The sequence below is a fragment of the Ceratotherium simum genome, chromosome 27, assembly GCF_057802395.1.
Source record: "Ceratotherium simum simum isolate JZ-2026a chromosome 27, ASM5780239v1, whole genome shotgun sequence".
Classification (NCBI taxonomy): domain Eukaryota; kingdom Metazoa; phylum Chordata; class Mammalia; order Perissodactyla; family Rhinocerotidae; genus Ceratotherium; species Ceratotherium simum.
Window position 1 is genome coordinate 7,935,714 of NC_141926.1, and position 27,794 is coordinate 7,963,507.

The 27,794-nt window shown below is 42.4% G+C and overlaps 1 protein-coding gene across 1 annotated transcript in view; it reads left to right on the forward strand.

The window, feature by feature from the left end:
- The window catches only part of ERG (ETS transcription factor ERG), a 40,666-nt gene extending 15,057 nt beyond the window's left edge, over positions 1-25,609 (forward strand). The window contains exons 2-8 of the mRNA XM_014786856.2: positions 4,767-4,970; positions 5,813-5,893; positions 7,838-7,909; positions 15,201-15,269; positions 15,923-15,979; positions 16,677-16,724; positions 23,709-25,609. Coding sequence (XP_014642342.2) covers positions 4,767-4,970; positions 5,813-5,893; positions 7,838-7,909; positions 15,201-15,269; positions 15,923-15,979; positions 16,677-16,724; positions 23,709-24,229 — 1,052 coding nt within the window. The 3' untranslated portion in view covers positions 24,230-25,609. The remainder of the gene's footprint in view (positions 1-4,766; positions 4,971-5,812; positions 5,894-7,837; positions 7,910-15,200; positions 15,270-15,922; positions 15,980-16,676; positions 16,725-23,708) is intronic.
- The last annotated feature ends 2,185 nt before the right edge of the window (positions 25,610-27,794 follow it).

The following is a 27,794-nucleotide window of genomic DNA, read 5'->3' on the forward strand; positions in this document are numbered from 1 at the left end:
AAGAAGAAACCCAGGCTCAGTCATGAGGTCAAGTAACAGGTTCTAAGTTGTACCACTACCTGGAGGCAGGAGGTGTGGAATGCCATACCTAAAACCTAGGCAGAGGTGACGCCTCGAGTGGGGTTCATTATGTTGCCCCTCCCCTTTCTCCTTCACATGCATAGTTGGGGGTCAAGGAAGGAGGTAAACCTGTTGGATCTTGTGAGACCTTGTGAGCCCTGTTATGTGGTGGTAAAGTGGGACAGGAGCAAGACAGCTTTACTGACATACCATGGGTCATGGAGGAGACCTGGGAGACTCCATTGGGCTCTCTATGGAGTTGAAGGGTGAGCTGGGACCCAACACACTGACCTGAACCCTAAAAAATTCTATCTACAGCTGCAGCGTCCATGCCTGACCAGGTAGCTGGGGTCACTGTGGGTCTGTCACTGGGGCAGGGACTGGGCTTCCACTCTTGTATCACTTCCCTGCTCAGAGATTCATTGTAAGTGCTTACACCTCAAGATCATTGAGGACAGATGCCCAAAGGAGGTGGTGAATGTAGGTGAGGGTCCATGAAGGGGTTAGTCCTCCAAGCAGTGGATGATGTGTGGGTACAGGCATGGGGCATTGGTTCAGGAGATGGCAGTTGGTTGTAGGATAACGTGGTGGGGGAAAGGTTGGGAATGACACGTATGAAGACAGCAGGGACCAGCGAGCAGCAAGGCCATGTGCTTCATGCTGAGGAGTTTGGACATGTCCTTACTAACTGTTCTCTATTACAGCACCTGTAGAGTAGGTCCAGAATAATTGTGCCCCATGGACAGGCTGGAAAGGAGCATCCTCATTTACTCCATCAAGTGGCCGTATTTTGTTTTTAATACTCTTTTCCTATAAACTTATAGGGCAGAGGTGTGGAGCTCAAATTCCACAAAGATACAGGAGTAACCTGACTTTGTGTAATTTTATTCTTTTCAAATGAAACAATTCTCATTAATGAACTGTATAAGAAAGTGCAATTAAAATTTTATGCCCTCGAAAGAAGTTTTATAAAAACACTTTAACAAATATATATATACATATATATGTATACCTAATCCTTTGTAAGACCTTGTTTTGATTTTGAAACATAGAGAATAAATTTTTTATAAATAACTTTTTAACCCAAGTGCCGTATGTTTATTATAGGAAAAAAAGAGAAGATATACTTTAGTGAAAAAGAAAAAAATCTAAAATTCTCTGTTGCCTTTTCCCCAGAGACAACAGTTGGCAATTTGCTGTATATCCCTCCAAAATTCTTTCCATGGGTATATTTACATTTCTTTGCAAAATATAATTATACCACAGTAATGTTTCAAACTTCTTAATTTAATCTACTTTGAACATTTTTTTAATATCAATAAATATGTTCAGCAGTGTAATTTTTAGTTTCTAAATATCACAGGAACATTCCTAAATGTACCACAACTTAACTAATTCTCTTTCTGTTGGACATTTAGGGTGTTTCCAATGTTTTGCTATTATAAACAACACTACAAAGAACATCCTTGAAAATAAATCATTGCGCACATCCTCTATCGTTTCCTTAGGATAAATTTCTAGAAGTGGAATTTTTAGTTCAGAGAGTACGCACACGTTTTTTAAAAGACATTTGAAATGTATTGCTGAATTGTTCATTGGAAAGGTTGTAGGCATTTACACTCACGCCAGCAGTACAAGGGAATGGATGTTTCACCAATCGAAAGTGAGAATGGTAGAATGAGAACAATACAGGTCAAGGAATTGGTCTCCGGGGTGTTGCACATGATACCTTTCAAGGAAAATTGAATGAGCCTGACAACTCTGGGCTTAGCAAGGGAAACCAATTAACGGGCACACCAAGGGACGATAGAGAGGTTGATTGGATTTCTTTCTTGGGCTGTCTTCCTATGTCATTTCACCATTTTAATATGAACCTAGTGACTTTCAGGAAGATGTTTATGTATCATTTTGAGAATATCTGGTTCTATCATTAAGAGAAGAAAATGCATTCCCAGAATGAACTGATTTCTAGGAAAGAGTTACACCAAAAAAATAGTCCTCTCATGTTGTTAAAGGCAAATCAAAACATAACAAAAAAAGGGTTTGGCTAATACCTATAATGGAATATGAAATTTCCATTTTATAGGAAATGACTTGGGGACGACTGTGGAAGAGAGAGCCTTTTGTCTGAGTGGGCTGCTTGACTGTCCTCTGCACAGAAGCAAAGATAAAGAGGAGTTGAATTAGGGGTGTTCCAAGACCAAAATATGATCTGTTTCTGTATAATGAGGAATCATGACCTGCCATGAGAAAAAAGACCTTTTATGAAGAAACTCTGGAGTTTTGAACACTGTATCTCTGAAAGCAGAATCCTCACCTCATGGCAAAGAGCCATCTGAACTTCCATGAGTTGGCCAAAGTTAACCTTCCATATACACATTCAATTTTCATAGACTAATAAAATGTTTCCATGTGTTTGGATTACAAAGGAATTGCACACCTTTCTGTCAACACTGCCATTTGAGGTTTTGTAGATGTTCTTCTCTTTGTAGCAGAACCTGAGTTCTCTTTAGTTTTCAGATTCTATGCACTGATGGCTGATGGAGAACGTGAGTGTTATAATATTGGTTGAAATCCAGTACGACTGGTGAAGTTGAAGATGCACGTGCCCTAGGACCTAGCAATTCCACAGTTAGGTACTCAGTTAGCTTAATGTGCACACGGATCTGCCAACAATCTTGTGAAAATGCAGACTCTGACCCAGCAGGTCTAAGGTGGCACCTGAGATTCTGCATTTCTAATTAGCTGCTGGGTCCCAGGACGACACTCCAAGTAGAGAGGCCCTAGGGTGCATGGCCTGATCCTTGGCTACACATTAGAATTACCTGGGGAGCTTTTAACAACTCTGATGCCTGGGCTGCCCTCCAGCAGAATTAAATCAGAATCTCTATGGGTGAGACGAGGCATCAGTGGTTTTTCCATCTCCCCGTGATTCCAGTGTGGAGCCCAGGCTGTGGACCAACGCAGATTCCTTCACATGTGCGCAGGGACGTAGACACAGGGACGTTTATTGATAAGTAAATTGGATATATTCATATGGAAGAAGCCCAAGAGCTGCTTAAATGATTGAATATACCCTCATGGATTAACTTGGACACATCTTGAAAATATAGTGCTGAGTGCCAAAAGCAAATCAGATGTCACTGCTGTTAACTTTACAAACGCAAAACAAACTATATTTAATATGGTGAAAGCATTCAAATATGTATAGGGATGATGCAAGTATCGACTTCAGGATAGTTGTCACTTCCGGAGTGTCCAGGAGGGGAAGGGGATGGGAGTGGATTCTACCGAATTTGAAATAATTTCTTTCTATTAAAAAAGATATGAAGCAGAAAGGAGGGAAGAAAGGGAAGAAAAATGGGAAAGAGGAAGGGGGAGAGAAAGAGAGAGAGGGAAAAAGAAAGAAAAGAAGGAAGGAAAGAAGAAAGGGAGAGAGGGAGAGAAGAAAACCTGATGGTGTGACTTTCTGTCTATTTCTCGCCATTGATGCTATTTATTTCTATAAACTTAACATGTCTTCCAACAGCATACTACGTGCCCCATTCTTGACTAGCCTGAAGCATTAGTGAGACCAAGCAAGGTTCTAAAACTATGAGCTAAAAAGTGATTCAAAATGATGTTTTATTCCCCCACCAGATTTTTTCACTCATTATGATCAGAGCGTCATGGCATGGCTGACCTCTATGGGCCTGTCCAGAGAACTGAGGTCAAGGCTCTCAATTTGCGTCTAAGACAGACACAAGAAGGAAAAGCAGCCTCCGGAGAGGTTGCAGCAAGTTGAGAGACCCCGGGATTAGAACTCCGGGTTCCTGCTCCCTGCCCAGGTTTCTGAGTGCTCAGGGACCCTGGGAAGGAGCCCTGAATACCCTCCACCCAGGCCGTTTGCGTGGGGTGGTCCTGGCTCGTGTTTCCGTTGGGGATCGCCTGCTTCTTCTCCCCAGGGCCCTGCCCTCCTGGTCCTAGTGGGGTCCCCTCCACTACATGGCAGCGGAGCGTGATGACATTGCCTGCATCCTGTCGGGTGTTTGTGCACCACAGCTGGGGAATGTGACAGTCACCCAGCCAGCCCCTGCTCCTGCAGGTGTGAATTTGTTGCAAAACCAAGCTCTCTGCAGGAAAAGCGTGTAACTGACAGCTCTCTCTCCTAGAAATACAAGCTTCTAGGAGGTGCTGGGCTTTTGCTTCACCTATACTTTATTTTCAATTCTATGGTCAGTATTTTTCAGTATAAAACACAAATACTGGTTGTTGTTTTTTTGTTTTGTCATCTGTAATTAGCATCTTCCTGATATGCATTAACTCTTATTTTCATCTAAGATACCAGCAGTTTTCTAAGTTAAGAAAATTTCCATTTCTTCTTATTTATTTTTAAATGAACAAATAAAAATGAATACAAAAAAAGCTCCCTACAGGATACTTTAGATTATGTGAGCAACAAAGGGGCAGGTGGTGTGAATAAGCCTGAACTTCCAGAACAATTCACTTCAAAGACAATGGTCTATGGGTGTGAGTCAGTTGGTGTTTTGTCTTCCTCCAAGACGTTCTCTTTGACCAGTCCCTGAGCTGGCTTGAAACAGTACTTCTGGAACAGCAAGAGCGGCTGCTCTGGAAAACTGTGGCTGGTGGGAGATCTCGCTGGATATGACTCTGCCCTGGAAATTTGTCTTCAGGAGTTGACCGAATATGTTTCCATCCCCTTTCAGATCCTACGCTATGGAGCACGGACCATGTCCGGCAGTGGCTGGAGTGGGCAGTGAAAGAATACGGCCTCCCAGACGTCGACATCTTATTATTCCAGAATATCGACGGGAAGGAACTGTGCAAGATGACCAAAGACGACTTTCAGAGGCTCACCCCAAGCTACAATGCTGACATCCTTCTCTCGCATCTCCACTACCTCAGAGAGAGTAAGATGGTCCCCACTCAGGACGGAGATCACTGTCCTGATTGTTCTTGTTAACCTAAGCTGCAGAGGGTTCCATCCAGTTTGTTGACAGCATCTTTCTTCCCTAACCCAATGCCATTTAGGACCTGAAAGAACTAAGTGTTTAGAAGGCAAGGACTTAGGTGAACGCATGGTGAGAAGTAGTCAGAGCTTTTATGAGAAGCAGAAAAGTCACCTTAGCATTCAGCTGCCTCCTCCACGGTCCCCTGGATTGAGAAGACCCCATGTCAAAGGGAAACGAAGCTTTGTCTGGTCACACATTATTTCATCTCTGTGGTGTCCACGCTGAAATAGAAACATGATGGAAAAGCCCCTACTTGATGGGAATTATGGAGTTTATCTTGCCCAAAGCTAAACAAACCCCCCTCCGTATCCAACCTGAACGCAAAATGAGGGAAATTTTCACTTGGTATGGCTGAACCTGACAGAGTGGAATGGCATATTGGCGATTAGAGGCATGAATCCTCGCAGTCTGCTGCATGCTTTAATTCTTCAAACATCAAGCATGATCAGAAGGAGATAGTGGGCGTGGTGCAACAGTGCAGTGGGATGAAGTCTTTGATGTAAATGCTTTGCCTGGCGTCCCAACCACTTATTCCCTAAATTAAATATGGGCCACCATCTAGGTTTTAACATGCTAACAAGTAACAGGGCCATGGAGAGATTTCCAAGCAGCCCATGACATTAGGGTGGGAGTGGGGGGATGTTTTTCTTTCTCCTTTCTTTCTTTTTTTTTTTTTTTTAAGAAAGGTCATTTTCTCCCTTTTTTTTCATTTTGATGTTGCTTTTTGTTTTGTTTTGTAGCTCCTCTTCCACATTTGACTTCAGATGATGTTGATAAAGCCTTACAAAACTCTCCACGGTTAATGCATGCTAGAAACACAGGTAATGCTGGCCCTGCCCCTTCCCACAGACAAGTGTAGGGTCTTGTCTACAGGTTGCATGCTTTAAAGGTGGAACGTGGGATGGTCAGTGGTCAGGAAGGCAGAACTCAGAGAGGTGCATGGGGGAGGGGTTCTTCTTGATTCATAGGAGGCTCTGTGCTTGAGGTACCACAGTCTAAAGGCAGGGGGCGCCCTTTGGTTTCTGAGCACTTTCCCCTTACCCTCTCCCTTTGACAATCAAAGGATTTCTTTTAACCAGGAGATGTGCAAAATTAGTCTTTAGCCATAGCCTTTGCTCACGTTTGCTGAATTACAGTCTGTTGCTTTTAGTCCCAAATATGCACTGTTCTGACTGTAGAAACTAAAAGCACGTTCGATATAAAGGGGCCCTTAGCAGGCTCTCTCTCTCTCTTTTTTTCTTTTTTCACTTTTATTCTTAGAGAAATATTTACTAGGATAAGGAGGAGTTTTATATTTCCTTTCTGGTGAAGTTCTAAGCCATTTGACTTGTCTTGACTTTAATCTTCTTGCACGGACTCTGTACATTTGCAAAAGGCAGTAGGAGGGAATGTTGGTTACTTTCTGTGAACTTTTGTTCAAAGGGGAAACTGTTATAATTTTGAGGGATATGAAATTAGTTACTAACTTAATACCTACTTTTCTGTCTCTAACTGTTGATTCTACATTTTATTTATTTATTTTGCCTGAGCCCAGTAGAGTTTAACATAATGCTTCATACTGGCTAACCTTCCCCTTCCCCTTAAGGTAGAGGCTCAGAGTAGAGGTTGGGCTTTCTGTGGGTGAATGTGCTCCTGGTTGGCATCCGTTTCCTCCCTCCTGATGGAGACAACTACAGAAGCCTGGCCACAGGCTGCTTACCCCACTGTGTCTGTCTTCAGGGACCCTCTGCCATCACCCAGGCTAGGGATAAAACCATCAGGTGCTGGGAAAGCTAGGTGACCCCTTGCAAGCAAGCAAGCCAACTCATGGTTGGCCCTCACATAGAAACACAGCAATGTTCCAAATATTTGCCAGTTTATTTTAAAATATATAATATGAGTCCAGCTTTGAGTATTACAATGAAATTGCTAGTTGATATTGGTCTTCAATATTCAAGACATTGTGCTTTTAATGTAAAGGAAAAACATGCTTTGAGTCAGTAGTACTTTTTCAATGTAAGTTACACACATCAGCCTATTAATGACCTTGTGGCCAGAAATAACAAATAACTTAGAGTTTAATTTCCCCCTGTTAGGAAACACCTTTGAGCTACACATATTTTCTGATAATTTCATTGTCGTTTAAAAATGTTTTAACAGTGAGTGAAAGTTTTAAGAAAGCTCTGACTTCATTATTTTTGTTATTGCTAAACATAGGAGCAATTGAAGAACACAAGAACCAATTTCAAATGGATTAAACTGCAAAAAGGGAATTTTTTCTGCTAACAACACAGGCATTGATTGAGAGAGAGGAAAAGGAGAACAAGCATTTGAATAGAGATGTGGATTAATTTTTAATAAGATCCATATATTCTTGGCAAAATGTTTATAAGTCTTCGGTACTACTTTCCAAGGGCTCTGCAAAATGTTTCACGGGTTTTTGTGCGATTTCAAAATTAAAACACACACCATAGAGTTTTTTTAATAAAATGAGATTGTTGGGAGGAGGATGGGGACGACATGGATGGGCTTCAGCAAGAAGCTATAAAATCAAAACACAAGAGGCTTTATGATAAATGGGGTGCAGGAGAGCTTCATGTGCGCTTCTGTCTGCAGAATCTAATGTTGACCCATGTGTGTGCCCAGTCCTCCCGCGGTCTGGTGTGGCGGGTCCCTGGAGGTCACCTCCCTTTGTTGTCAGAGGGCAAAGTAGACTGAGCGCTGTTGCTGAGACAGACAGCCACAACAAAGACCTTCACGTGTTTTGTCTTTCCTTTTGTCTGCAGGGGGTGCGGCTTTTATTTTCCCCAATACTTCAGTATATCCTGAAGCTACGCAAAGAATTACAACTAGGCCAGGTACGAAAACACCCCCCGTGTGATCTGTCCATTGAGAGACATCCCAGGATGTCCTGTGAGATCTGTGACCCCTGTCATGTGATAGGAACAGAGCTGATCCTGGATCTGAAGTGGGTCCTTAAGTCTCATTCTGCCTCTGAGATCTGGAGCCTAAATTCGGTCAGACCATGTCGTTCAAAAATTGCATGAAAGGTCCCTAAACTGCAGAATTCAAAGCAGAGCATCCTCTTAACTAGCTGCTCTGAAAGACAGACGGGCAAAGACGGCATCCTGGATGCCTGGCATAAGGAATCCGTCCACTTTCGAGTTTGTAGACAGACTTAAGTGTAGTCATTTATCCCTTCTCAGGGAGCAGCCCAAAGCAAGAGGAATCCCCATGTCACTGGGGACTGATTCCCAGCATGGCCCAAGAGCCAGTCGCTCAGAGCAGACACCATTTACATCTGACTCTTACTTTATGTCTTTCCTGATGATTTAATTAGCTAATTAATTTACATGTCTTTCACGAAAATTATAAATATTTATCAAACACCCATTACTGTTAGATCCTGGGAAAATAAAGATAAACCAGACTTTGGAAAGCTTCCTGTCCTCAGAAAGCTGGCCTGACCATTCCGCAGATACCCATCAAGCACCTCTGTGCAGCCACGGAGGGTGCGACAGGGCACAAGCTCACAGCACACATTCATGTTTAGTCTAAAGTTCTGGATGTTTCAGTAGAGCAGAGACAGACTCATACACATAAACAGTCAATCTGAAGGGCTACCAACCTAGAGCCAGAGAGGCAGATATGCACGCGTGGCTGTTTAACCTGAAGAGCTGATTTTGCAGTGGAGGCACCACCTCTAACAGTAGAGGCTGTAGGAGTAGGACGGGGAAGGAATTCCCTCCATGAAAGGAAGAAGGAGGCTTCCAGAGGAAGGACGATATGTCAAAGGGGGATTTGATGTTCGCCAGGGGCAGAAGGAGGGAGAGGGCACTTCAGACAAGGGGCAGCGTGGCTTAGACGTCTGTCCTCTCACTGTTGGGACTTACAACAACCCCATGACCTGGATATCAATGCCAGCCTCACAGCTGAGGAAACCGTGGTTCAAGGCAGTGGGATGGTTTTTCCGTATTCAGACGTGGATCCAGACTCATGTCTTCCAAGACCCAGGCTGTTGCCCTTGACCTCTATCACATGTCCTGGCTGCACAACTCTTAATTTGAACTGGTCCAAGGCACTAAGCTTCGTGCTACTGCCTCTTTCCCATGAACAAGACTGGGGGCCAGTGAGCTAAGCAGCAGGAGTGAAGAAGCTTCTTGAGTTGTCCTCACCCCGACACTGCCTTGTTACTGCCCTGGTGACTTCAGGCTGGCGATTTTCTCTTCTCTGATCTCGGAGAAAGTGTTTGCTCCCCTGCTCCGAGGAAGCATGGTGGAAAGGCTTAGCCACAGTGCTTAGTTACCTCTGTCGTGTTAGAGATTGCACAGGCCATTTAATCATGGACAGACCCAGGGTCTGGAGTAACTAGACTGGCTGTAAGGAACCCACCATGGGTATTTGAACATGGAAAATAGAAATGCACGCTTTACTCCAGCTCTAGAGATTTTTGAGCTTACCATTAGTAAATGTATCCTTGGGAAAACAGAGGAAAGTGTAGGAAAATTACGATGGTTTTGTGAGCATTTTTAGAACGTTTTCATCCATACTTAAAAAAATAAAAGCTATCTGTAAAATATTTGGCCAGGGTTTGTTTGTTTTAAGCTATCTCATAGATGCCTCTGACTGAGTTGGAAAAGCCAGGGATTGTGAGCTAGTGTTGGGGTTATGTCAAAAGATCCCAACCTCGGTCAAACCAGTTGCTACAGCCCAGTGATCAGACCAGCCAGCTGGCTGCTTCTTGCTACGTAGGTAGAACTATGGACCCTGGAACTACGTTTTTTTCCTATTGTAGGATATGGTGAATTTGGAATATATGGCCCATCCAGGTGTATGGAGAGGAGAGTGGCTGGGAGGGTTATGGATGGGACACCCCTCTGTGCTTCAGCCGAGGGAAAGACAGGGGGGCAAACTCAAATGCACCTCACATAGCTCTGATCGTGCTCCTCCTTGGGTCCATCATTTGAGTATGACCTGGAAGACATCACACTTCCATATCTCCAATACCAGTAAAGTATGTTTCTGAGACTCAATTTGTATCAAAAATACCTGTTTTGATGACTGCTACTGTAATTATGAAAGGAGATACAAATATTGGTATCTGAGCTATAAAGAATTTAAATCAGACTGAACAAGCCAGAGAACTCTTGGCTGTAAGCCAGATTCAGGGATCTGACCTTGGAGAAGAGAGTTATTTATACATCTTCAGTGGACCAGTGATCAACCTTGAAGGAACGGGCTTGTGAAGGTGAAAGCCTGCAATGGTGCAAATGGAGAACTTTGGCATGGCTCAGGGGGCATGAGTGTTACAAAGCTGGTTTCCAAGCTGCCTGGGTCATTGGGGGAGGAGGAGACACTGGGAATCCCACTACATTCCTGTGGTCAGCGGGTATCTGACTGCTTTGAGAAGAGGTGATTATAGACTCTTTCCTTGGGAGAGGTCCTTGGGTCTCTGGGGATAGAGACCTGAGTTCCTGTTCCCCTGAACTCTTGGTTTGCTGTGTCGCGACCTTCATGTCCACTCCATTTCTCTAATCCCACATCCATGGAAACAGAGGACTCCTTCCGCCCACCTGTGTCATCTTGCTTCCCAGTGCTCCCTCACCACACTTCCCATGCCGCCTCCCTCTTTTCCTTCCTGCCTTGAGTAACCCATCCTTGGGCTGCTGTCCCCAATCTACCTTTCCCTCTTTTTGTGGCCGAACTTCCCAAATGGATCATTTATTCCAGAGTCCCCTCTGTCAAGTCGCTGTGTCATTTCAATTTTACCCCACAATTGGCCAAGACTGTTTAGTGACATTACAGATAACCACATAATGGACGTTTTACTCCTCTGTTTATGCCTCATCCCTTCTCTTCCCTTGCTTGCTCCTATTTACTTTTCCCAAATTTTCCTGATTCAAAATGCACCCTCTTTCATGATCCCTTTGTTGAATTAGCACTGACATCAATCTCTTCTCTACTCTCATAAAGTGTTAGCATGTAGGCATATCATTTTACATTCTGTTTTTTATGACCTTTATTTTATGGTGTTTCATGTGTTTCTCGGGTTGTGTCAGTTACTTCCAGAAACCCCATCTCCCCCGTAAGCATCCTCCACCTTTGTGGAACATGGGCCTTTTGGAGCCATGGCCCCTTGAGTTCTCAAGTGGTATAAACAGAGACAGGTCTGACTCATAGAAATTTGCAAGCTGGTTTTTGACCTCGTGGTGTGCCACCTCGCCTGGCATCTTAGGAGCAGTTTATGTGAAAGCTGTGATCTGTGCCTGAGGAGGATGTTCTGTAACCCCGTCCTCTCCTCCTCCATCACCATGGCAACCCGTGTATCATGATACCCATCTAGGATGTTATCAAAAGATGCTGGAGAGTTGAGTCTGCAAATGCAGCCTTGACATCTACTTCTCAGCTGGTGCTTTTCAAGGCTTTCTCAGAATCTTAAATTATTACTCCCTTGAGTTCAAAACTCAGTGCCGTTCAGCATCATAAGTCATAGTGAGACAATGCATCTAATGTACTTTCTCCTCCGTTAGGTGTTATGTAAATCCTATATCATAATAAATGGCTAAAAATGCGTTCTTTGCTTTTTCCTAGCTATAGTATAACCACAGAGATCTGCAAACCTAGGCGAGAAGGGAATGCAAAATGCCCCCAGATCTACATGTTTTGATACAGGATTTTAGAAGACTGTAGGAAGATCTGGAGGAAAACAAGAGAAAGCAACTTAATCATGTTAGGGTTGACTCTAAAAATTTCTTCCATTAAACAGGGTTTTATAGATTTATTTTGAGCAATAGCTCTTGGTCTTTCTGTCTTTGCCATTAGCATCTAAGTCCATTGAGAGCAGGCAAATCTCATCCTTTCTCATCCAGCCCAGCCAGAGGACCTCCAGAGGTGCTTTATAAATGTAGTATGGATCCTGCAGAAGAAGGATGAGCTTTCCCATGATCCAAGTTCTGGCCCTTTGAAAAATAAAGTGGGTGGGTAGATGTAAAGGGGGCTAGAGGGCTGTTCTTCAGTAAGCTTGACTAAAGGAGAATATAAGACTTGGTGAATTTAATCCTGTGGGTAGGGCAGTGAGGATGTTGTCTTGATTTGCTGATTTCTAGGGAAGGGAGTGGGTGGAGGGAGGAGTCTCATTCAGAATCAGGAACTGATCCTAGCTCCCAGGGAATTAACACAGGTGCAGGGAGTCAAGCTCCCTATCTGTAGCTTCATGTACTTTGGTCTGGAGCATGGTATATGACATGCTTCTATGGTAACCCTAAGCTGCCTATGAAATGGCTTTTATAATGTTCAGTTTTTAAACACAGTCTGTTACAGAAAAAATAGCAGAACCAATGCCAAAAAGCAGCCTTCCCCAATACAGGACCTTCTGCCAAGTGTATGAGTTAATTACCTTGAAGATCAAAATTGAAGAGAAATGGGAGAGTGTGTTGAAATGACCACCAAAAATTAAATGTAAAATATGTTCTTATTAGAAGTCCTATGATCTGCTGTCAATGAAGGACAAATAGCAAATGTACACGGAGTAATAATTTTTCAAGCAGCCAAAGAGTAGAGCTACTGAAAACTGGCTCTGCTTTGAGGTAGTGTAGCCGCTGACTGTCTCAGCGGATAGAGTTCACCGCTGGTTGCCTCCCATCTCAGCAAGGCTTAGTTCAACATTTCCCAATGTCACACCCCCCAGGAGGGGGCTTAGTGCCCACAGCATGTGATCTGTAGCTGATAAGGAAGCATTGGACCTGAATTTCATGAACGAAAACAAAAGCCCGCTTATCTTCCATGGCAGTATGTTTATGAACATGTTAATCATTGTTCACATAAACATCTCAAATTCTTGGCTAAAAATCAGACTTCGTGTTGTTTAGGTCCTGACTTATTTTTAAGGGAGGATGGGACATGGACCCTGAGAAGGATTTTATGAATAAAGACTTTCAAAATATTTTTCTATCCATAGTTTGGTGTTTAATTTTTTCCAGTCACATTTCATGAGCGATACTTTAATGTGTAAAATAGTGTTGGACTAACTTACTGATGCTTGCTATTAATTCCATTAGCGTTCTTATAGCTCAGGCAAAAGCATTCGATCCAGAACTCTTTCCACACATTATTTATTTGTATTGACACACTCAGACAGCATTTCTGAAATCATTATCTGTAGGAACACAGATTCCTAGGAAAGAGCAATGGAAACCATCTAGAACAGGCTTTCTCAAACTTCAACGTGCATGCAAGTCTCCTGGGTTCTTGTTAAAAACAGCTTCTGATTCAGTCAATCTAGAGGGAGATTCTGCATTTCTAACAAGCTCCCAAATGTTGCCAATATTGCTGGTCCGTGGACCACACTTTGAGAAACAAGGATCTAGAACATATTTCTGTATTACCTTGCTTTTTCATTTGGTAAACAGAAGCCCCTTGTGGATTTGCCTGTCTGCTCCTGAATTTGGCTAGGTGCTGTTATGACTGTCTTGCTAGTAGATTTTTGTTTCTGAGCCAATTCTCAAATTGAAACTCTGCCTAACTAATTTTTAGACAAAATTCAACTGGATGAGAATCCATGTGCAAAGTACGCCCAGAGACTTAGGTTGAAATTTAGTTGTAAATTGATAGCGGCTGCAGATTTAATTCCCATGGGCAACCCCAACACCAGAAAAGTGAGCATCTGAGGAGCTGAGTGGGAAAGGTTTATGGTCCAAAAATGCAAAAATGCCAGCTGAGAGGGAGTGGTGAGCAATAGCAGAGTTTAAAAAGAAAGATTATCTAACTCAACCAAAGCTCTGGAGGGTAGGATTTCACAGACCACACTAGTCGAGATGCTCATTGACAAACAGATCAAATAAATTAAGGCAATTCTGTGTTGAATTTCACGTTGCATTTCATTGCTATTCTCTTTGGGATGTGAAAATGGGAAGAGACACCTCTTTTGCAACATAGTCAAGCTTTTTGAAGACTGACCCACCAAATTGCCAACTTTAAACAAGGTTAAATGATCTGTTTAAAGAGAGGCTTAAAACTAATTCCATTGCCCTGCCCTCTGAGTGAGATTTTATAGCCATTCCAGGTGTCTGGCAGCAGAATTCCTGCTGAAATATTTGGCTGTGGCTTTCTCTTGGCCCAGAATGACACATGGCATTGAACTGAGACCCATCAGTCCAACAAGACATAGTTTTGAAACAGTTCTTTAATAAGATTGGATGTAGAAATAGATTTATGTACGCACAGTTAGTAAGAGCATGCATAATAATCTTTCTGGTATATACTTTTGAAAGAAACTTGAAATGACTTAGAGTCTTCATAATCATTAATAGAACTCACACTGAGGATGCAGAAGTATAGTTATTAAATTTGCATATGCAAAGTGCAATGAGGGTTTCTGGGACAAGTGATAATATATTATAAATACAAAGAAATCATTGGCATATACTTAAGCTCTTATGGTCACTGTTAACCTATTGTGAGGGCAGTACTATTTCAGTCTTGCAATTGATTTCATGCAATTCATTTTAGAGAAATTCTAAATTCATTTAGAGAAAGAGAGAGTAGACATTTGTGTAGAAAAATAACTAGACACTTATGACTGATTTAATAAAATTGGGTGAGATTATGTAGGGAAAATGAGGGGTGACTGAGAGAGGCAGCTGGCAAATAAGGGGATAAGAAGCCAGTGCTCATTTCCAAGGAAGAAGAAGAAGGGAAAGGAACATGATGTCATTTGTGAATTTAGGGGCAGATCTCAAGCAACAGTTGGTTGATTCATCCAAGTTGTGGGCTCTGTTTTGGATGGGTCATGAAGATAATAAAGGGATGGATCTAGGTCAGTCCCAGTTGGAAGCAGGACAAATTAGATTGTAAGAAACTTTTATTATGGTCTTGACCTATGATTGTAGGAAATTGCCTTAGAAGAGTCAGCAAGCTCTTTGAGAATCTGTCAATGGGAGTTTTCAGATTAATGGGTGAAAATGTTACATCAATAAAATATACAAAATTATAATTTGTAAATAAAACTGAAATTTAGTGGAATCTGGGTTGAATATTTCTTTGGATTACTGGATTTTCTTGCACAATATTTATTCTAATAAACAAAAAACACAAAATATCTATTCTAAAATTACATGATTGATCTTTTAGTCAATTTACTTGTCTTTACAGATTTACCTTATGAACCACCCAGGAGATCAGCCTGGACGGGTCACGGCCACCCCACCCCCCAGTCAAAAGGTACCGTGTTGGCTCCCACTGCCTTGATGTGTGGGTCACAAGGCAGTGGATAACTGAGGATGGAGTAAATAATTTCTGTAGCTAATCTATGCTTTTTCAATATGTAAAATGTTTGTCCCATTGGCCACAAAGCACGACTGATCTTTAAGTGCAATGATTCTTTCCCTGTTGGAGTTATACCTATTTCCATAACAAAAAGAAATGAAGGACGTAATGTATTTCCACATGAACAAATGCATGTCTCATGGGATGTTTGAGTACAGATTAAATACTGGGTGATTTCCTCATCTTGGCCATGTTTAAAAGTATCCCTTGCTTTGTTTTCTTTTCCTGGTGGTTTCTCTTTATCTATTTATTTTAGACTGTGATTCACTTTAATATTTTGTAAGCCATCTCAAACTCTATTTTTTTTTTTTGGTTTTGGAAAAAGTGGGGTACAAATAAACTTTGAAAATAATTTGAAGTGCGCCCTTTGTTTTGCTACAATGTTTACATTTGGTTTCATTAAAAAGGAAAATTTTTCCTTATCATAAGATGCTTCTTATTATAAGAGTATGACTATTATGTTAATAACTAAGATAATTGATGGAATGATGATGTAACATCATCAAAGATTGGTGACCTAATTGTCTCTTTTATTTTTGGCTTTTCAGCTGCTCAACCATCTCCTTCCACAGTGCCCAAAACTGAAGACCAGCGTCCTCAGTTAGGTATGTTTCAGGGAATACCTCAATGGCCACAAGAGAAGAAACAGGTTTAGCAGCGTATTTCTAAAAGTTGTCACTTTCTGAATGAGATTAATGTTACTTCGTCTTCTTTATGACTGCTGCATATATAAAATGGGGACCAAATTATCAGTCTACTCAATTGGGATGACTGGAGATTTTGCTAAAACATTTCCAAAATCTATGCAGTAAATATGGAAAATAACATTCCACTTGCACACAGACTGCTTCTTCATGACCCATGAATTCTTTTAATTTCACCTTACAGGCCATGTACAGCAACATCAGCATTTGTGCCAAGTCCAACGTAGAAACGCAGTGGAAGTTTGATATTGCTAGTGCTGAGCTACAGGGCCAACACGGCCCTGGGGCTGACTGGGGACTTAACACATGTTTACCCTATTTATATCCTGGGATGGAGACAGCACTGGGCTGGGTGTCAGGAACCCCAGGCCAAATCTGAGCTTGGCCATCAACTAGGAGACCTTTAGCAAGAAAATTCTCTCAGATCCCGTATGACATCTTATCTAACACAGGAAGTGGTGCTAGGTGACTTTCGTGTGGGGGACATTTTCAACTGTGAAGTCCAGAAACACAAGTGGGTCAGCATTATGCCCACAGTTACATCATACCAAGTCAGGACTACGTCACTGGGATTTGACTTCTTCTCTTTCCACTGTAGATCCTTACCAGATTCTTGGACCAACAAGTAGCCGCCTCGCAAATCCAGGTGAGATACTGCTGATGATTTTGCTCTCACAAAGTTATCTTTTTGGCAGTGGCTATTTGGAAAAATAAACTAATATTGATGAGAGATCCCTTAAACTGAACAAATTTTAGTTTTAGATCTCAATGGATTATTTGCCTATGTGGAAAAAAATGGATCAGGTTGTAAATTAAGATTGTAGTTTCAGCAAAGAGCATTATTACTTAATCCAAGCTGTATCAGTTAGCTAGGGCTGCCATAACAAAGTACCACAGACTGGGGGCTTAGACAACAGACATTTATTGTCTCACAGTTCTGGAGGATGCAAGTCCAAAATCAAGGTGTCAAGTGTTGGCAGAGTTAGTTCTTTCTGAGGGCTGTGAAGGAAGGATCTGTTCTAGCCCTCTCTCCTTGACTTGTAGATGGCCATCTTCTGCCTGTGTGTCTTCCTTCTATGTGTCCCTGTGTCCGAATTTCCCTTTTTATAAGGGCACCAATCATATTGGACTAGAGCCCATTCTCATAACCTCAACTTTAACTTGACTCCTCTGTAAGGACCCTATTTTCAAATAAGGTCACATTCTGAGATACTGAGGGTTAGGACTTTAACATATGAATTTTGGGGGGACACAATTAAACTCATCACCTAAGCAGATCAAATAATATTTTTAAAAGGAGAACCTTAATTACAATCATAAGACTATAAATTTAGGATCATCTTCAATGAAGGGTCTGTGTCTGAACTTAGATGCTAGAAGAAAGTGCAGGTTCTTAATTGGCTCATTTGTAACCTGTGTCTTGCCAAGGAACGTCACCTGTCTTCATAGTTCAGTGCCAACCAAATTGTTTTATTTGTTTGTGTCCAGATCAGAACCAGCTGTGCTGGCATCAACTTCAGAAATTCACAGCATATGCTGCATATTCTCAACAGCAAATTTAAATGCCAAGATGTCACAGGCATATTGCAAGTATAGGCTGGAATGTATATTTCCTAAACATTGAGGCCAAAATAGGGTTGGAAATGGAAAAATTCAGATTCAATCAGCACACATCCCCACAAGGGAATCTATATTTTGAGAATGTGAAGTATCATCATTATTGAGCATCCGCATCTTTGACATTAAATTTTAGTTAATGTTAACCAATTCAGCAAATATTTTTTAAGCATCTGAGCAGTTAGAAGGGACTGTTTTGTTTACTACTCTTCCCCAGGGCCTAGACCAGGTGCTCAATAGTTATTTGTTGAATAAATGAATGCAAGGAATAACGAGATACCACCCTTGACCCTCGGGGGCTTACATGGTGGTGGAGAAATGGACACAGGTAATGACAACACTGTCTGAACCATGGAGCCACAGGCTCTTTTCTCGTATGTGGGCATCCACCTGGCGGCCAAGTCTGCTGGGTCTCTGGTCCCTCCTCACACCTGTGCTCAGCTTTCCATTTGCAACTGCTTCCATAACCGTTCAAATAAAAATGATTACTATGTTTTGAGATGATTATTATCAGTCATGCTTCAGGAAGACTGATCTGGCAGCAATATTCAGAATAGACTAGAAAGAGGAAAAGGATGGAAGCTGAAACCCTCTGGGAATGTTAACACAATAATGTGAAAGAACAATCAAATAGCTTCCACCCTCTATAATGCCTGGGCAAGGGCTTATGTCTGTGGTCCATCTCATAACAGCCCCGGGATCTCATTATCTTCATCCTACAGAAGAGGAATCAGAGGTCCAGAGAAATTAGATAACTTTTCCTGGGTCACACAGCCAATAAGAAAGGAGGCCAGATTTGAACCCTGGTGCTCTCTCCCCAAAGTCTGCTTTTATTTTCATGCCCTACAATATCCCTGAGTAAGCATGAGAGACAAGGGAGGTCTTGGAGAATGGGGACTGAGAGAATAGAAAGGAAGGATTTCCATTTCTATATTAACAATTGTTTAGGTGCATGGGTCTGAGGTCAGGGATGAAGAAGAGGAACGTGTCAGGCTGCACCAGACAAGACCAAACTGGCCTTTTCACTCACACACATTGGCTAAATGACATCTGTGTTTATGCCTACGATGTCACAGTTCAAAGATGTGGCTTCGTTGGACAGTGGGGCCAAAGAGAGTTGCTGGCCCCTAAGCAGAGCACCAACTCTTACAGTGGCACACTGTGCCCAGCAGCCTGCAGATGCCCACTGTAGGTAGAGGGACCCGGGGGCAGAGCAAGGAGGATACTGCAAACCCATCCCAAGCCTGGGAAAGTGTCTTGGTACATAACACGTCAGCAGCACTGGCTTCGTGAGCAAAGGACTCCGCTTTATACCACTAAGACCATTCTCACTGGGCCTGGGGAAAGTAGCAACCTCCAACTCTTGAGTGGAAGATAAAAATTTATTTTACTTAGTTTGTAATGAATTAGGCCTTCTCTCCATCTCTCCTTAGGCCGTGTGTCTGTTGTATTCGTGTGACCTTTTCCCCTGAAATCAGAATGTCTTTTATCTTTCTATTAATGAGAATGCTTCTTCCTGTTTGACTTCATTTTCCCATTCTCTGATAAATAAATCCTTCATCACTTAAAATTGCTGCCTTTGCTCTTTATACAATGCAAACTCTTTTTAATCATTTTTAATGGGAAGATGACATCATACGGTATGAATACACAAGATGATAACAGCGTCTCAACATCTCCATCCCAAATATTCATTTGGTGTGCACTTTGGACCGTATTTCTCCTGCTGAGAAAAGTACGTCCCTGCGTTATCATGTCATAGATCAGATATAAGCGACACAGCTTCTTTATGTCTCATCAGAATGGCTGGGCATTTAATGGGGCTCCTCTAATGAACCGAGGTTGCCTTTCCATGAAAAAGCTTTCTTGGGTTATGTTCAGTGGCTCCCCTGATGCTAACTGGGTAGTCTTTAATGGTGGGCATGAAAAGGTATCCTGCCTCATGCAAAACCAGAGACCAGTTTTAGGGATGTTTTGCCCTTTGTTAGGATGTGGGAGTGTCCAGTCTTCCACTGGGGACTCACCAAGATCCAGGCCCAGGGAGGGGACCGCCTGGAAAGGACTCGAGGAGACGGTGGAGGTGTGTGCAGAAACCAGGCCTGAAAGCAATGGTTTATGCAGTGATTCATTGTCAAAGCCTGGAGTCTGGGTGTCCACCCTTGCTGACCTTGGCCGAGATAAGTCATTCTACCTCTTGGAGCTTTAATTTCCTCATCTCTATAATGGGCCATCACAGGATTCTTGGGAGGATTAAATAAACGCATGTAAAATGTTCAGGACCGTCCCTGCCACACAGTAAGCTTTCAGTGGATCTCAGCCAGCCCTGAGAACCCCACCATCCCCAGCTTCTGCACGGCCAACATGGGGTTCCATGGGTTTAGGTGTATTCCTTCTGGCTCTAGGCACAGAGAGCTAGGTGAGCTTCCCAATGTCCCATAAGTGGCAGAGCCAGGATTCAGCTGAGGCAGTGCCAACTCCAAGGTGGTTCTCCCAGCTACCGTCCTACCCTGACCTTCCAACAAGTCCTGTCTGAGCCACACTGAGCCCAGGGCAAAGCTTTCCACCTGGGACGTGCCTGCTGCCTTGATCTTAGCATGGTGGAGGGTCCAGGCTGCGCACATGGGTTTTTCTGCAGCACCCCAACTACTGTAGAAAGTGGCCTCAAACGATGGCCACTGTGGTGCTTACTGGGCCCCTCTCTGCTTTATTTACTGCTCTGTCCCTCTGTCACCTGGCAGCCGCAATGCCCTGCTCCGGGACACTCCTCCTACTAGACCCACAGCTGCTGAGTCACTCCCAGCTCTGCTTTTCTCTGTGGTTTATAAACCGTTTAGATGTTTTGCCCTTTTTTGCTCAGTCTGTACCTCTTTGCTACTGTGTTTCTCTTCTTTTCTTTTAATTGCATTAGGAGACTACTTTCCTCCTAAAAATTAAGGGATTGCCTTTCCCCTTCTAAGCCCTGCCCCTCTCCCCTTCATCCCACTGGGCTCTCTTGCAGGTGGACAGCCTACATCTTTGGGATTTTTCCCTCAGTCCTGATATTGTAGTTCATTATCCTAGACAAAACTAGGACAGAAGTAGCTACTCCCTCCTGATGGTGCAAGGGTGTTATTAAGATTGAGTGAGAAAATAGGTGTGAAGGGTTTTACCAAAGAAGGGTGATTCACAAGGTGGAGGTGGCAATGCTGTCCAGATGGAAGATCTGGTCCTGTAAGAGCTTCTTCCTTTTTACTTGTTGGTTTGGCTAATGAGCAACCCAAGCCACTCTTAGGCTTCCTAAACCTTAAATACTCTTGTTTTGGAAGCCCTATTCTATATTCTAAAATCCACCTTTATCGCATAGGAAATGTTATTGTTTTGACAGTGAAATAAGAATTTAATAAATTACTTTTGAAATTCTGTGGCCACGAATTTAATTTACCATTTAATTTACCATCATTTAATTTATCATTGACTGTGATTTCCCGCAACCATTGTGCATCCTTGAGAATTCTTGCACAGTGAGAAAAATCTATTCTATACTGTAAATGCAATGGATTTTGTTATGAATATGAAATTTAACAATTAAAGAGCTTGACGTAATGCTACATTTTATAACATTTACTTCACTATTAATTGATTTTGCATTTACAGTTTTGTTCTCAGATTTGGAAGCTGATGAATTTTGTTTACAGATCTCTTATTCCCACAGACCCTTGAAATGCTCAGAGGCTTGAGCTCTGAGTCTTAAAGGCTAATGGGTAAAATAGTCTGGTGAGAAACTGCTCATCCGTCCTTTAAGCTTTGAGTTTCCAGCCATGAATTTAGGTTCCTGACTTTCTAGTTCTTTAGAAGTAGGAGAGATATAAAACCACTTTTGTTCACCGGTTCTCTTCTGTACATGTTTATAAAGGAAGTAGGCGAGGGACAAATTCCCAAGAGGCAATGCCAAGGTTTGAATAGACGCTGAATATTATTTTGGCTGTTTAGGAATATCTATGTATTTACAGAAAATCTGTGGCATTGCTCTCTCTATGGGAGGAGGTTGACAGTGAATATTTATTTTCAAACAACCCTGTATGTTTATATTGAAGCATATGTTACACCATTAAATCAAAAATCCATGTTTAAATTCCCAGGTCATATATGGAATTTTTTTCAAGTAGTAATCCTTCGGTTACAATATATATATAGTAAAACCATATGGTTTTCTCATACCATTCTTTATATTTTTTAAAATGCATATTAATGAAATGTTGAGGGCAACAAAACTTGATTGAGAACAGTTTGAATACGTGGTTCTGAAAAAGCAAAGCCTTCCACTGCAATGAACTACAAGCTGTTAATACATTTCAAATGTGTTGCTAGACTGAAAAGGATCATTTTCCAGAACACATTCAGAAAAGGCTGACCTTTCTCACGATGCTATCGTATGGATGAATTCAAAAACATATCCATTTCCATGTAGCAAACGTGGAAACAAGGATTTATGAGTTGGACAATTTATACAGGGAGCTAGTGGGAAGTATTTAGAGAAAAACAAATTTATAATTTATTTTTACATTACATCAATTCTCTGAATAGTTGCCAAAGTACTTTAATCATTTTACCACATCTATTGATATTTACTGATAGTATAATAAAAGGTAATCTTTTTGGTAATAAGCCCAAGGCATGCTGTAGCTGGAGTTTGGGAGGAAAGACCTGCCTCTCATCCACTTTCAAAACTTCGAAAATCTGTTCAACACATTTTAGCTTCTCCTGGTACTCAATATTACTATCAATATTTACATACTTCTCTCCTTTAGGGAGCCATAAATGATCTTAAAGTATTGTAACAGAGTGGGTAGAATGTGCCTGGACTTTTCTCTAAATTTAATAAAACATAAAAGCAACGTCTATATGCCTCCAATGAGATCAAGAAAATTCTGATTGTGTGCATCCGGTTAACTGAATTGGAGTCTCATTGCAGCTCCCCAAGAGGGCATACCATTGCTCATTGTTACAGTTTTTCTTTTGGAAACTCTTCTTAACACAATGGGCATTGCAATGCAGGGCAACACGTGGATTTCCGTTACGATGCATTTGCCTAAATACTGGAAATGGGTGATCTGGTTTGAAAAAGAGCCAACTTTTTTCTCAACTTCCTCATTTTGAGTGGGTTAATTCTGTTCTAGGAAAAGTTTTGACAGAATTGCTTTCTGAGTGCCAGCAAAATGTTATGTTAGAAATAACAGTGTTTACTTCCATTCTCTATTTTTTTCCATAAACTTTTAGAAGTTCATTTCCTAAATTTGACTTTTATTATTTGGCTTGACCTAGCCAATATAAATGGTATTAGGTCATTATTGCCATCAACATGGCAGCACTTTCTGCCTCACAAAAATAGGAAAAATAAGCCCTTCCACCCCCGAAACACAAAGTTGATCAGGTTGTCCTTCTAAGGAAGTCAGAAATGGATGGAACCAACCTGAACTCTGCTCCGTAGGAATTCTTTGCATTCCATAAAGGACTCAGATTTGTAGATCAGCCTGATAGTCACCAAGGATCATCATCTCAGGTCAGATTCCCTAGACACAGAGCTTGGGCTAAGGATACTTGTGCAAGTGATTAATTAAGTATCTGTTCTTGGGAGAGAGGGTGTGACAAAGCTGGGTAGGGCAGGGGAAAAGCTTAGGAAGCTTGTGGTCTCAGCTGGAACTTCGCTTCAGTCTGATCCCATGGGGAGCTCTAGAGCAGGAACAGCATCACAGAGTTGGTCCCTCCTTGAGGTGAGGGGGCTGGCTCCTGGTACTCTGTGTCAGTCCATCTGGCTGTGGGTGGGTGAGGAAGCTCCTGTTCAGCCAAGGGCAGTTCTCTGGAGAAGAGAGGTTGGCTGTGGGATGAGAGAAACCAACAGCCCTGGCAGCTGAGGGATGGGAAGGGGGATGTGGGAGGAACACCAATAGCACCCACTTTTATCACTGAGGAAACAATGCCTTTACCTCAGAACCCGTGCTCACTGGTCTTTTACTTCCTTTTCCCACCTCATTAGGAAGTGGACAGATCCAGCTCTGGCAGTTTCTCCTGGAGCTCCTGTCAGACAGCTCCAACTCCAACTGCATCACCTGGGAAGGCACCAATGGGGAATTCAAGATGACGGATCCCGATGAGGTCGCCCGGCGTTGGGGAGAACGGAAAAGCAAACCCAATATGAACTACGATAAACTCAGCCGTGCCCTCCGTTACTACTATGACAAAAATATCATGACCAAAGTCCACGGGAAGCGCTACGCCTACAAGTTCGACTTCCATGGAATCGCCCAGGCCCTCCAGCCCCACCCTCCAGAATCATCTCTCTACAAGTACCCCTCGGACCTCCCTTACATGGGCTCCTATCATGCCCACCCCCAGAAGATGAACTTTGTGGCCCCCCACCCTCCGGCCCTACCTGTGACGTCATCCAGTTTTTTTGCTGCCCCGAACCCATACTGGAATTCGCCAACTGGAGGGATCTACCCTAACACTAGGCTTCCAGCCAGCCATATGCCTTCTCACCTGGGCACTTACTACTAAAGACCTGAGGGAGGTCTTTCCCAACAGCACACGATCACCGATAACTTGCCACAAACTCTACTGGAGAACATGACTCAAAAGTGCCTCAAGAGGAATGGAAACGCTTGACTGGGGCTGGGGAAGGAAGCCAGGGAAGAGACCCAAAAACTCTTAGTGGGAGGGAATTACTAAAATATTACCACAGAAATAAAGAAGATGCTGAAGATGTAATGTATACGGACATGTAATCTGTGGACCAACCTTGTAAAAGACGTTGTAAGTAGAAGCATGACGTCATGAGGACAGAGTGCCAAAGAAAGTGTTCTTAAGAAGTGTATAAACTTTAGAGCAGAGTTTGGGATCCTGCAAATGCAAACTGGGATTAGACTAAACCCACAGAGATAACACAGTCTTGACCTAACGTCCCATGTATAATGTCATTTTAAGGAAAACTACCTGTATTTAAAACAGAAACATATCAAAAACAAGAAAAGAAAAGAAAAAAGAGAGAGATTGTGGCCCATCAATGGACGTTGATATGGAACTCATTGGCACTTGCTGTTTTGGGTGAAATCAGATTCATTCCATTTGACGGAGAGCTACCAGCTCTCTCAAACTGTGAAGACAACCCAAAGTTTCCAACTCCTTTATAGTATTACAGGAACTGTGAGCCAAACGGGGGGACTGAGAACGTGTGCAGAGGGAGCATGTGGTTGTGGACAGTGAGCTGGAGAAGGCAGAAGAGAAGGAAGCAGAGCAGGAGAAGCAAGTACTGGGAGAGAAGCTTTCTGAAGCAGCCAAGAGCGGACTTAGGACAGTATTGGGACTGTGGAGGATGAGTCATGGAGATTTGAGGTTACAGAAGGTCAGCGTTATACCAAACCCAGTGTTAGGAGGAAGGACACAGCGTCAGGGAGGAAGGGGAAGTAGTGGAATTCAGAAACAAAAATATGCATCTCTTTTTTTTTTTTGTTTGTCAAAAGAAAATTTTAACTGGAATTGTCTGATATTTAAAAGAAACATTCAGGACCTCATCATGACGTGGGGGCTCTGTTCCCCACGGGGTCAGGTAAGAGATGGCCTTCTCGGCCACCACAATCCAAAATCACCTAGGCATTGGGGTTAGGCGGGCTCCAGTTTTCCTGTCGAGTCGCGAACGCTGTGCGTTTGTCAGAATGAAGTATACGAGTCAATGTTTTTTTTTTTTTCCTTTTTATATAATAATTATATAACTTATGCATTTATACACTACGAGTTGATCTCGGCCAGCCAAAGATACACGACAAAAGAGACAATCAATGATAGAATGTGGCCTTGAATTTTAACTCTGTATGCTTAATGTTTACAATATGAAGTTATTAGTTCTTAGAATGCAGAATGTATGTAATAAAATAAGCTTGGCCTAGCATGGCAAATCAGATTTACACAGGAGTCTGCATTTGCACCTTTTTAAAGTTGCCTAATAGAATCTTGTGCTGAATGTTGTGGGTTTCGTGTTATAATTTTATTTTGTCCAGGAACTTGTGCAAGTGAGAGCCAAGCAAATAGGACGTTTCGTACCCAAACAGTGTCAGCCTCTCCAAGTCCTTCTTGCCCACTCTCTCTTGTTCCTAGCCCCTTCTGGAGCAGAAGGACCAAAGGTTTCACATTGGAGCCTCCATATTTATGCCCAGAATGGAAAGAGGCCTCTACAGCTGAGGTTCTAATTGAGAAATTCCAGATCAGCACCGAGTTCGCCTTAATTCCTGCTATGATCACAGAACTTTTATCGAATGATGAAAAAGCTGTTGCTCTCAGTGCAAACTGTATTATTGTTGGTAAATAAGGCATCGTGGATAGCTGCAATTTCTCACTTTAAAGGGACAAGGGACAGCTTCTAAATTTGCCACTTGGCTTCTCTTTCAGAGGATCTCACCAGGTAGACTGTTGCCTTAACCTTCCCACACCAGGATAATCTGGGTACCATGCTTTGGGACTCATCAGCCCTGAGCCTGACATATTACCAGACACTGTTTGTTTCTGTGATTTAAAGTCCATTCCCCTTGACATCTGTCCCTTCTGTGTGTCACAAATGGTGCCAACCTTGGCCAAGGTGAAGGCAATTCCAGAGATGGAACACAAGGCAATGTTAAGAGGGAGCAAGCCTGAGCAACTTCTTAGCCTGAGTCAGTTTCTGAATTGGCCCATTTCATAGCTGTTTGGGGGCTCGTTTTGCACTTTGTAATCTTTTTGCTATGATTAAATGAAGTTGCCAAACCTCTGTGCTATGGATATTTTGGCAGCGGTCTTCAAAGTCGGTAGGATCTGACTACCAAAGCTTCAGACACTCTGCATTATTTGAATTCAAAGTCTGACCATCAATCATTTTGCAGCAGTGGCAAAGGCCCACAGAGTGCCTGCATCTCCTTAGGGAAAAAATACATAAATAAAAGCAAAAAAGCTGGCAGCTGGGGTGACCCAAACTGCTCTAATGGAACAGATCAGTCATTTTTATTGTGGAATGCAAAGTCAAAGCACACCTACATTCTGCATATAAATACAAATTTACTGGGATAACCACTCAATTCCACTCTTTCAAGATTGTATCATGAGCAACATCGTAAAAACAGGACGTGATTATCATATTCAATTTTAACAGATGTTTTCAGTTAAGTTCCCCGCCATCCAGATTATTAGCAGACTTTATGACAGGCATGAGCAACTGGGATAATTTTGGATAAAATGATGATGCTGAGTTCTCCCAAATAAATAATTCTCAAATTATGTCTTAAACTAATGTTAACTCTCTGCTCCTGTCATGATCTAAGTCCAGAGCACTCTCCAAGTTCATATTCATAATTACACGAAGAACCTTTTTCTCTCTCTGCTTCTCCCATCCCTTGGCTTGCTCCGATGTACACTCATGATTCCTGCATAATCTCACTTCTGATGGCAAGAGATTTGCTCTCTCTTCTCGTCTTCAATGGTCTTCTGAGCTTGGTTCTTGATGGAATCCCTGCATATTCCCAAATCTCAGTCAAGACTTCATTTTTGCTCCCACTCGGACACCCTTGCTATGTCTCAGAGGGGTTCATGATGGAGTGATTTGTCACAATGGATGCACTGAGTGGACTTTCTGCTCCTCTGAAGCACCTCTCTGCGTGGCTGCAGCACCTGCCACCTGGGAACAAGGGCCCGGAGGGGCTTCCCTGGGATGGCAGGTGCAGCATAGATGGCTAACGCTCGGGAGCTGGGAAGGTGACGGCAGACAGAAAAAACATGGAAGTCCTGCAGGTTCCCCAAATTGCCCTTTAACCTGTAGCAAAAGAACAACATGATTTTTTAAAAACCTGGTTTAATTAGTCTCTCGTCACTCCACCCAAATAGAAGTTCTGAGATGACTAATCGGAGAATAAAAAACACTTTGGATTTCTCAAAGTATATCAAGTTCTGTTCCTTCTCTTTATCTTAATCTTGGTTTAAAAAATCTTGTTTAAAATGTTTTCATGTCAAATGGGAAAAATATTGGAAATAGGAATCAAATATTAAAAATAACTGGAACCTCTTTGTTTATCAAAGAGCAGTGCTTCTCAAAGTGAGGTCCTGG